This window comes from Ambystoma mexicanum, chromosome 8, assembly GCF_040938575.1.
Source record: "Ambystoma mexicanum isolate Mex_15411 chromosome 8, UKY_AmexF1_1, whole genome shotgun sequence".
Classification (NCBI taxonomy): domain Eukaryota; kingdom Metazoa; phylum Chordata; class Amphibia; order Caudata; family Ambystomatidae; genus Ambystoma; species Ambystoma mexicanum.
In genome coordinates this window covers 289,403,008-289,415,419 of record NC_090929.1, presented here as the reverse complement: position 1 = coordinate 289,415,419, position 12,412 = coordinate 289,403,008, and the positions used below count along the sequence as shown (strand labels likewise).

General features: G+C 43.7%; 1 protein-coding gene across 1 annotated transcript in view; it reads right to left on the bottom strand.

Annotated features, from left to right (window-relative positions):
- The window catches only part of WHRN (whirlin), a 1,326,895-nt gene that overhangs the window by 276,459 nt on the left and 1,038,024 nt on the right, over positions 1-12,412 (bottom strand). The window contains exon 5 of the mRNA XM_069609683.1: positions 11,158-11,194. Within this exon, the coding sequence (XP_069465784.1) occupies positions 11,158-11,194 (37 nt within the window). The remainder of the gene's footprint in view (positions 1-11,157; positions 11,195-12,412) is intronic.

Here is a 12,412-nt window from a genome sequence, read left to right as displayed (position 1 = left end):
GAGGATAAATCAGTCCATTCAGAGAGGAACAGGGTGATCGAGTCAGGTGGCCTATAGACAGTGGCAATGGTCAGGGAGGAGGAGGTACGAGAGATGACCACTTTGCAGACCAGGCTCTCGAAGGAGGAGTATGGCTGGGTGGGTACGAGAGAAGAAGAGCAACCCCACTACCAGAACGGTTGTGGCGAGGCTAAGAGATGATCTTGTAGCCATCAGGGAGAAGGGAGTCAAAAGCAGTGACTGAGCTGGCATTCAACCATGTCTCAGGAAGAGCGAGGATATCAAGGTCAATGTCTTCAAGGAGGAGGTAGATGTCAGCAGAGTGTTTAATAGCAGAGCGAGCATTGAGCATGGCTAGGTGAAGCAGGTCTCTGCCTTTGAAGGTTTTCCGAGGAGGGATACAGGGGCATAGTACACCAGTACGAGGAGGGGGAAGAGGGATAGGGAGAGAGAAGGAGTTATTCTCTCAAACTCTGCCACACCAACTTAACTCATTACAGAGACAATGCATATCGTCAAGGAACACCTTGCCAAACCTGACAGCCAATAATTTGACTCTCCAGGCTGTGAGGCGCTGCAGTGTACTCTTACTTCTACTGTGTGCACAAGCTAGGATAGCCCCACTCATCGCACACATATGCACAATCTGTACAGTGCTCCATTACTTTCTGGACAGGTTTGTGCTCTTGAAATTGTAGCAGGTTTTATGCGTTTCCTCCATTTGAAGAACACAGCGTATAATGTATGCCAGTGTTGGAACAATGGACTCCAAATGCTGGCATTGCTTTTTTATCACTGGCATATACCATACTTGTTGGGATCTTTGCCCTTTGGTTCTCAGTAGGCACTCCTGGCCACCTACGATGTAACCTATGCGCTCTTCAAATCCTTTCGCTCTACCCCACAACTTGTGCGGAGCCGCCTGCCGTCCTTTCCTGCCATACTGCCCCAAACCATTATTGTACACCATAACGGCACTGCACAGCTCCACTGTGACATATTATGGAAGGCCTGCTAAATGAAGAAGCATGTCCTGATCACTGAATATCACGTTATGATGTGGATGAATAAGCCGACATTAATGTACTGCAGGGCATTTTCTCCGGCCAATTCACTCCATAGGTTCAGTACATACTTACATACACATAAGAACGCCATTGAAGAAGTTGCAGATTCCTCTGCAGCATTTGCAAATCTTATCACCTGTGTGAATAATTAGTCACTGTTTGCTGCCAGAGAGCAGCTCAACTGTATAGCAGTAATTTGTACCATATTCTTTCAAGAGAACATATTAAAGTGCAATCGCCTTTTACTTTTGCAGCATTAGAGGTGTATCGCCCAAAGAAAGGATATCACAATTCGCTGCTCAACAAGGTGTCAAAGTCTGGGTCTATGACATACAATCCCTCCATTCCTCCTAAAAATCATCATTGAATTGCTAGGAATTGCTAGGAATAGCTAGAAACGCTCCACCATTAACGTAATGAAGAGCAGAAATCCAAGCACTGATGGTGTCGATGAGGACATTTTTGCAGACAACGCCCTCCAATGGCTAGACCCTCGGCCCAATGCAAATTCGTTGGGTCGAGGCCTTGATGGCTCTCGATGGGTTGATGGCTTACGTCCTGCGCTCGAGGGTGTGCAGGATTTAGCCTTTGCCTTCACTTTGTCGCCTTTATGCAGCGCGATGGGAGCATGGCTTCTCTTCTTGCTCTTCGAGGGGATCGGGGCATCCTTCTCGAATATCTTGAACATCTCTCTCTGAAACTCTTCCCACTGGGCAGGAGTAGAGGTTTTGGTTGTGAGCTTTAGAGCCCTTTTGGAAGCACGCAGGCATTGGATGGGATGCAGAATAACTCTAACACAAAATAATCAAACCAGCTCAGGAAGATGGCAAAGTGCTTTTCTGTTTTAATATCAATTATCTAAAACAGGGAGTTACAACGAACATCAACTGACGTTGCACAAGCGTTCTCAAAGCATTTCATTAAAAATGACACTTTTATAGAATAAATTCATCATACGTGATGTCATACTACGTAGCAAACTAAGAAAAGCCTAAGAGGAGATGTGATACGTTCAAGGGGAACATGTAAGTATACTTTTTTATAAGGGGTTGGGTTGTGATTGGATATCTACTGTCAGGTGGACAACTTATGCCCACCTCTAGTGCAAGTCATTCTTCATCATTATTAAGTACACAGCGTATTATTGGCTTGCAAACTATAAGGCCCTTCGTTATACGGCCCACTACAATTGGTTGGCACGCTCGTGCCAGTCTGGAACATTCAGTTCACTAGCAGCATGTAAGCTCATACCCAAGTGCTAGCAGGTGGCCATAACTGTTACCTCCCCAACCAATTAGCCAAACGTCTCTCATCACCCAGGCCTTCTGCCATGAAGATTGTCTTTGAACTTGGCCTTGCAGTGTATTCTCGTCTCTGGGAATAGAAGGGAGTGTGAGCACACGCTATCATAGTTCCGGAACCATATGCCCAACTTGATTTCCCTCCTTGGCTCACGCGACAGGATACCACAATTCGGCCAATTTTACAGCATTTAATTGTCTTGAATGAATAAAACTTGGCACTCATGGTGTTCTTTCTTTGCACCTTAAAAAGGGATGATTCAGCATCTCACGGTCACTGCCTTTAAGAATAGATAACCAGTCTTGCCTGCTTCAGCCTTGACACCAGGCCAGAGAGCCCTTCTCAATACTTCCACAATGCCAGCTAATTCTTTGCTGCGACAGAGCTTTCGATCCTTCTTCTCCATGGGTTTGAACGTACTATATTTGGGACACTGATGTCCAGTTTTTATACAATGGCGACTCTACTAACAGTCTATTCAATAGGTATAGCCAGCTTCTATGATCATTTAATCTACTTGCGTTACTGCATCTGTACAGTTATTGTACTGGTTGCATTTTCTGCAATGCTCTTCACACGTGCAATCTTCTTTTCGCGTATGAATGTTTACTCAATTCTTTATTTCGTCATCAGGTTCTATAAGGTCCATACATCTTCAGCGTATCTTCTCAGCATTACCACGCTTATCTCCCATGACGTCACCACCTCTTTCTTTCATTTTCATATCCCTTCATGGAGTTCCTCCATTAGATTGTCTTTTCTTCAGGAATACATTTGATACAGCTTTCTCAATGGGTACCTTTTCTCTATGACTCGCTGCGGAATGGTCACAATTGCTGGTGTCAAGCATGGCACGATTTCAGGCTACCAGCATATAGGTAGTATGGGGGTGGGACTTCCTGCAGAAGCACGTGGCTGCTCCTCTAATGTCGGACATGAAATTCTTTCAGGAGAGGAATCATTAGAGGATGATGGAGATCTGGAGGTGGTGTAAGCTTCCCAGTCCTTGCCTCCAAACTCTGGAACTCGCTCCACTAACCATCAGATCTGAATCCTCTCTAACCCTATTCAAACAAAAAGCTAAACTTTGGCTATCCTCCACACAAGACTAACTCATACTTGATCCTGCATCTAATATTCATCTCTCAACTCTAAGACACTGTTGTATATTTATACATTGACCTTGATGTAATAGTCTATTGGTGCTCACCCTCACCAACACCAGTAACTACCTGTATATTGTGCTTACTATTTACTGTATTTATTTTGCCGATTCTGCTCTCACACATCCTGATCGTCTCTGTAACCCATGTTTTATTTGCAAATAATCTGATGAAACCCTCTGTAACTGTAACTGTCTAACTTGCACCTATGTTGTACAAGATATGCGCCGGATGCCTTTGGGTCTGGCACGCTATACAAATAAAATAAATACAAATACAAATAATATCTGTGATGCCCCTCTTTTTCAAATTCTTAGTTGAAGATGAAGAATGGCGAGACCCAGTCCTGGAGCGAGATCGTTTTTTGGATGATTTTCTCAGAGGAGAGTCTGCTCTCGACTCGTCACAAGATCAGATTTTAGATTGGGTTGAAGGGGATTTGAGTGGTTTCTACCTGCCGCAAGTTTCCCTTTATGCTCCTTTAGAGACCTATCAGTCAGTGCCTGTGAGGAGTCGCAATCAGCCGTTCGATGCTCTGTGCCCATACACCACACACTCAGTCAATGAGGGTCAGTGATCCACATTTTGGCACCACAATCATGGCATTTCTTGAAACCTGTCTTGGGTTTCGATGGAGCTGACGATGAAGACATTTTTGTCAAGTGTCGTAAATTGTATTAAAAAACCAAAGCACGCTGTAATTCTCTCAAAGCAATAGCTGCGTCAGAAAAACTGAACTGATGCCAACGGCCGCTGCACGTGCTATATATACTGGTGGTGACGTCGACCATGAGAAGGAGGCCCTCAAGGGACATTGAGTCAATGGAATAGACATACACCGCCCTCTGCCGAAATGTTTTTCCAAAGCAGCAGAAGCTGGAAAAGATATCAAAAGAGGAGCAATACGTGGGAGGACACAATGCATTTGAAATAAGGTTTTATCCTGGTTAAATTTCAAAGTGGGTCATGGGTGTGTTAGAGGACAGGACTTTAGACTCTTGCGTAGGCTGCACATCAAGGAATGGTGCATTGGGACGAATACTGACTGTATCATCATTGGCTGTGGTCATGGCAGTTTAGCCATCATTTTTGAGTCTATATACAAATATGACCAATATGTCAGCAGTGTCCAATATTAGGATTGTGCTGAATTAACAATGTCCTCTAAAATGTTTGTATCATTTGATTTGGGCTCTGTGTAGAAAATCATTTTTATTCGAGTCCCGGCTGACTGATGACATTTTTCGGAGCTTTTGTAAATATTTGATTAATACGTTTTCCTGTTTTTAATTTTACGTTCATTGTTTAACCAATTCTCCCTTGTATTATTATTGTTTTTTGTGAGTGTTACTTATATAAGCGCTTCTATGTATGCAGGCCCTGTCCCAGCACCATAGAAATAAATAAAACATTTAAAAAAAATAATTCATAGGGATTGTGCTGATAACATTATTCTGATTAATTAGACTTTTTAGAGGTTGCAGGAAAAGGGAAATGATTGGGGATGGTCTGAAATTAATTCGAATTTTAGAAGGGCAGGGTTTCAGATTTTGTGTTCCTACGAGGGCTTGCTGAAAAACAGTAACAAGTATTCTGTTATTAACAAAAATACACATTTTCTGTAAAAACATTAACACTGTATGTCTACATAATTATCATAAAAATAAATAGATGAGCAAAACCTAAGCTGCTTGTGCATGGATCATGGAAAATCATGGTAAAAATATATTGATCATATCAAGGCACCACATATGGCAATGGACCGCTCTGGTTGCCTGTCATTGTATAACCCTGTCAACATGGCCAGGGACCATGGCTGTAAATAGTCTGCACATGGACAAAGATAACTCGGGCATACAGAACAGCGATGACCATGTATATGCATGACAAAGGGGGGTCTGGGAACCTCTCTACCAGCACGAACACAGCCTAATGACCTGTTCTTGGGTGAATAACCCCTGGGAGAGGCTCTACCAAGAACAGTGAGCTAAAGACTTGGTTGAGACTCTCCCAGGGGCCACCCACCCAAGAACAAGTCAATGGGCTGTGTTCGTGCTGGTAGAGAGTTTCCCAGACCCCCCTCTGTTTTGCATGTATATGCATGGTCAGCTTTGTTTATCCACGATACCTCTCACAATTGAAGTTTGCCAGTCTGTGTATACCCCTGTTATCTTGGCAAGGACCACAAATGAAATGGCCATGCTTCGTGGACAGCTCTTGGCCAAAAATACTATGGACAAAAAACAGCTTTGTGTATCTATGATACCAGGGATAACCGAAGAACAGGGTAAACAGCTTTTCTTAAGGGTGTTGTGTTTATCGAGGAAATTAGAACTTGCATGCGTTTCCTTACTTTAAACATAATGATTTAAATTAGTCTCCCATATTCGGGACAAATCAAAACACTCCCAAGAGAAAAATTAATTAAAAAGATGCCTTGATTAGAAATGAGTCATGCTGGTGGACAGATCGATATCAGTTGTACCAGTAAAACAAGCTGGATGATTTTAGAGACTTATATTGACTGTCCATATCCGTGTGAGCCGAGAATTATCTCTGCCAACGTTAACTACTGGCATTCTAAAGTTACCCTACCCAAGGTTTCCTATGCTATCAACTGGGAGAGTTTTCTGTAGCATCAACTAAGCATTTGAATGTCCTTTGCCCTAAATGGTTAACACTCATTACATGGTCAGGCTAACCCTCGTCACATACAACCTCTTGAGCCAGACCATTGGCTCCCCAGTACTGCGCCATTGGCAGCTAATCACTGTAGGGCCTCAACTCTGAGGATAAACACTCAAGTGCCACTGTCCAAAACAACCTAGGAATATGCTATCACACCGAGGGACAGGCAGGATTTAGGTAGTTCTGGCCTGTCCCATCAACACCTCTGGATTCACACCTGGCTATCCGTCTCATCCTACTCATCTTCCCATCCCTCCCCTTCCAGAAACATGATCAAAGAGGTCCCCAAAATGGCAGAGGTTCAGCTCCATAAATCCAGTTTCCATTACATAATGTAGAGGGCTGTGAATCAAACCTATGTAAAGGCACTGCTATAACCACATCTGTGAAGCACTTTGGGGAAATTGAGGGATAGATATTACTTGGATTTAATGTACTCATGGATGCTTAAAGAACAAATATTTCCAACTTCCATACTTGTGTACAATGGAGGCTGAAGCTGAACTGTATTAATTAACTACAGTAAAGTAACTCTGATGTTGCAATATATGTTGTGAACCTTTACTGTTACATGTCCTATGTATGAAGCCAGGATGTTAATATTTGTAGGTCAGTGTGCAATGCATTTGTTGCAGAAATATGTATTTACACCAATAAATCAAATGATCATGGTGAAATTGCCTTTAAGAAGAAAGCAAAGGAGAACACCTAATGGTGAGCCATGTCATTAAAGGCTGGGGATTAATAATGACGTTGTTGTTTCATTCCACGAGGCTCTGTCATGGGTCCTCTCCTCTTTACATTCTACACCTCTGCACTTGGGGCACTAATCTCCTCCTTTGAGCTCTCGTACCAACTCTTCGCAGGCGACACCCACATCCTCTTCTCTTCTCCTGCACTCTCCTCTGATCTCTCTATCAAAATTTCAAAATGTCTCTCTGTCATTTAATATTGGATTGCTTTGCACTCTCTGATGTTAAACTCTACCACAAAAGAGGCGCCCTTCTTCCCTGCCAACAGCTCTCTCTCTCCTCTCTTACCCTGCCTTTCCAGTTCCCTCCTGACACTCTCCCTACTCTTCATCTAGAAACCTGGGCACCGTCTATGGCCCTTCTCACACCTTCTCTACTTTCATCTCCAAAAATGGAACAGCAGCTCGCCTCAACCTCCGAAATATTAGGAAAATCAGGCAACTCCTTCCTTTCAAGCCAAGCATATCTTACCCACTCTTGTCTTCTCTAAATTGGACTACTGTGCCAGCAACCTCTTTGGTCTCCCCATCTGTCTTCTCGACAAGATCATTAGCTTTGCTACCAGGACTCTCTTTGAACACCCTCACGTCACACCTACTTCCTCGTATAGTCACCAGGCTGGATTGCTGATGATGCAAAGCAGCCCCAGATATACATTTCTTCTCCTGGTTCACAAATCCATCCACTGTAAGGCACCACTGCATCTATCCTCCTCTATCCAACTCAACAAGCCTTCTTGTAAACCTGCTCTGCCTCAACAACCCTTGTGGCTCCTCGCCCTCGCTGTGCTTCCTCTCGCTTCCGTTCTTTCTCTCTTCTTGCTCCACTTGCATGTAATTCTCTTCCTCAGCCACCGAGAAACAGTCCACATGGATTTATTGAAACCCAAACTAAAAGCCAACCTCTTCGCCTCAGAGTTGCCCTCTCAACCTACCTTTAATCTGCCTGATAGCTAACATGTATCCCTCGCCTCCAACCTGCCACTGTCTCTCACTTCCTGTGCCTGCACTCTATCAGTTCACCCATCATGGTCACATCCCAAGCATAGATGGCCGTACCGCCTACCTGCACTTAACAATGTCCATAGTTGGTTGTCCTTAATCTATATAGGCCCACTTATGTATTGTCCCCGGTGATTGTTCCATTTATTCCCATCCACAACCTGGTCAGAATGTTCATCAAACTCACCTCATTGTAAGAAGCTCACTGCTTCTCGTCAAATCTGATTTCTAATCTATTGTACGTTCTTTTCTGATCAAAAGAGCATTGTTCCTCCTGTATATGAATAAATATAAAAAATAAAATGCTTCACAGTTAGCATGGCATTGGTGGGGGGGTGGGAGGGGCAGCCGGGGGGGGTGACCTTTAACATTTATACAGATGTGGGTGTTGGAGTTGGAGCATTATGCGTTGGGCCGTTGTGTTAGTTTATAATGGAAGTGGGTTGCACAGCAGCGGTTGTTGCCCTTGACGGTGGATGGGATTTGGCCATAGACTTTACAGTAACTTGGTTTAACAATGTTTAGATGGACTGTTGGGAAAATGACGTCCACTTCCTTCAGATGCTGGCATGAAGGAAGATGAGGCACACTTTATATTCTTCATCACCATGGTAACTATTTGCTGCTTTTTGTTGTGTTCATCCTCAAAAACTGGTCAGATGATGTCCTTTCCCTGGAGGCTTTTAACAGATGATGCTTTTTCCTTGACTAAGGGATCTTGCCACAGGGTCGCTGCACATACCTCTGTATATGTTACAGAGGTGGCATAGTGGCATCAGGAACGAATCACTGATATCTTTACACTAAGGAGTGGCTAGCCTCAAACCCGATCACAATATTTACTGTATTTTCTGCATAAGAACTCGAAGAGTAAAAGGGAGGGCACAGAGCATGAAACCAACAATAGCTTTTTCTGATGGTGTGCAGTCAAAATATCGAGAAAAAAAGGTCGAAAGACAAAAATGTCGAAAAATAAAGTCAAATTCCTCTTTTTTTAATTATATATTTATTTTGGGGTCCGGGAATTTTAAAAAAAACGGGTAAAAAAAAAAATAAATAAAAAAGGGGGGTGGGGGGTTACCCCCCCATTTCGCCATTTTGACTTTCGAACTTTTTGTTTTCGATTATATCATATAAACCTTTTCTGATGTATGTGTGCTACCAGAATCTGCCTTGGTAGCTTGTACCAGGTCCGATGCACACTGGTTTCTGCTTAGGGCTTTGTGTGGGCCGGGGCTAGACAGGGCAGAGTCCTGGCAATCTCCCAGAAGTGTTTCTGAGCCGGGGCACTGCCGGCTCATTCAAGTCACCTGGCAACCCCAGCCAAACAGGCTACTAGAAGCCAATACATTTTTTCTATTGGCTGAATCTCTCACTCTGTATACGTGAGAGCTTCAGGCTTTTTAAAAAAAAGCCTTGGCTTGTCCCCGATACTCCGGTTCTTACTTAATTGTGGTGCAGACTCCCGCCAGGCATCTCTTTAACAAAAGAGATGCAGTCATCATCACCCTCACACACCGAGTGATGCCTGGCAGGGATCAGCGCTGCAATTAAGTGAGCACAGGGGAGGTGGCCCTTTACTAAGCCGAAGGCAATCCGTTAGGCCATGCCCCCTTTAGGACATAGTCGCCATTCGATTCTGCATGGCCCTTAAAACACTGTTTCTGCTTTTAGTAACACAGAATAATTACAGTAGGATCCTGCCGCAATAAGCCATTCACTTTCTCAAAAGTTAAGCTTTTTTCTGTGTTATTCAAAGTCAGACATTCAACGAGGCATCCAGTGATTCCCTCGAATATAAAGCATCGAATACAAAACCCTCGAAAAGAATGCATCGAAAAAATGCATTTTTTTGTAGGTAATTTTTTTTTAATTAAAATGGGTTTTAAGGGGTAAAAAAATGGTGGGTGGGGGGACCCCACATTAAAAAAATGGAGAAAAAAAATGAATTTTTTCAATGCATTTTTTTTCGAGGTTTTTGCATTCGATGCTGTCGAGGCTATCACTAGGAACCATTCGACGAGAGCCTAAGATCCTTCATTAAAAAGTCTGCTCTGAAGTGGGCAAAAACAAACATACAATGTTCGAGAAAGTATCACAATTCCTCACAACAATGACACTAAGAGAACACTCTTGATGAATGCAAGGGGCTCAGATGAAGAGAGAATAGAAGGTTTGGGCCTGGTAAAGGAGCGATTCGTGGCTTTGCATGCATCTTGTGGCGCTCTAGGGAAGGCCGAGCAATTGGAACACAATTGCAATTGGTATTTGTAATTGGTTATTTATAACTTGCTTCATACCCAGAGGTTTCTAAGCGCAGACACCGGGATCGAGCCATTCTCCCAGACAAGAAAAAAAACATTGTGGAAGCCAACAGTTTTGGCTTTGTGTGGACATTGGAAAAGCATTGGTTAGGCACTGACATTTCCATTGCATTTCATTGTTTGTATATCGCCTTTCACTGCGGGAATGGTCCCTACGGAAAACAGGTTGAAAGTCCTCGTAGTGGCATTACTAGCTGGCAAATAGTGTGATTACCTGGGCATATGATAGCTGTGTCTGGCAAATGCCTATCTAATACCTTTACACAATCCAAGACGGTTGGCTTTGTCAATGCTTGTTTTAACACGACTAGAGCCAAGTAACAGATATACATAAAGTAGTAGAAGGCTTCATTGGTTACACATAATTATTGAACCTAGCTGCAATGAAGCCATTACCTCTCTCCAGATGGCTTAGAAACAAAACTGTCAGGACCTTCATAGAACACCGTTTATTGTTCAAGCTTGAGTAAGTGTGCTCAAAGATATCCCAGAACGGTGTGATTAGGGAAAACGGGGCTGCTACTGGATGGGGATGCCCATAGGTATTAGCAAGACCATGGGCAGCCATTGGGTGGATAAATAGCCAAACAACACACACAAGTAATGTGCCCCATATCACATGTCATAACCATCCCAACTGTACTCCAATGCAACAGTTTCGCTATAAGAGACACAACTTAAAATGGCACTGAGAAGAGCAAACCATCTTGATAGCAACGTCTATGCAGGAATCGGGAGAAGTGCGAAATGAAGAGAGGCATGGATAAGAGAACATCGAATCAGGAATAAAACAGAACAGGGATCACAGGAGGCATTCAACTGGTTATTTCAGTTCTGAGATAAAAGATGCGTGGTCTTACCTTGGACGTTGCTTCTGCAGAGGTCTCTCGGGTTCCCCTGAAAAGAATAAGGAGAAGGCATATCAGCACGAGCAGAAGATTAGAAGCTCCCAGTGAGCCAACCAATGTGGAAACTCGAGGAGCACAAGGGCGGTGGGATTATCCTGGATATGCCGGGGATTGAAAATGAAAATAACAAACCTCACAGTGACATCCCTCAGAGCTCATGAAATTAAAGTAAATATAAGGGTTTTCAGGCATATCAACCCAGCGTTCAGCTGCCGCAGATGAACCAATCTTACAGCTGGGGGAAATGTAGGAGAAGGTTTAGGTCCTTTTCTGTCCATATATAATATATTTAGATTCCTTGTTTACATCAGTCATTTTAAGGAGGAATTGAGATCTACTATATGGGGTAATAGATGTTAGGACTGTTTCTTCCAGAGAGTGATCGTGTAGGTTCAAATCGTAGGGCCATAGATATGAACCACATCCACCCAAAGAGCAGAGGAAGAACTGGGGTCCAGAGTCCAGGCGATCTCACGTGAAGGCCCTTTCACCCACAGAGGAATGGGATCATGGTTTCCCATCCCTTTCTAGGCCCTTCGATGTAAAGACCCTCTCACACAAAGAGGGGAGAAGAATGGAGGCTAGGAGCCTGGGGCATTATAGTCGAAGACCATGCCACATAAAAGAGAAAGAATTGAGGCTAGGAGCCTGGGGAATTATAGTCGAAGACCATGCCACATAAAAGAGAAAGAATGGAGGCTAGGAGCCTGGGGTATTATAGCCTGGGGTATTATAGTCGAAGACCATGCTACATAAAAGAGAAAGAATGGAGGCTAGGAGCCTGGGGTCTTATGGTTGAAGACCATGCCACATAAAAGACAAAGAATGATGGCTGACGATCAGATACTACAGGTGTGAAGACTTTTCCACCAAGAGAGAGAGAGACAGAGAGAGAGAGAGAGAGAGAGAGAGGGGGGGAAAGAGAGAGAGAGAGGGAAAGAGAGAGAGAGAGACAGAGAGAGAGAGAGAGAGAGAGAGAGAGAGAGAATAGTGGTGAGCCACAGATGTGAGCACTCAAACGGAGAGAGCACAGAAGTGACTCACATATGTGAACACTCGAAGAGAGCATAGCGGTGAGCCACTGATGTGAAGACATGGAGAGAGAACACAAAGGTGAGTTACAGATGTGAACATTCTAAGACAGAGAGAGAAAGAGGACAGAGATGAGACACAGGTGTGAAGACTCGAAGGCGGAGAGCATGAAGAT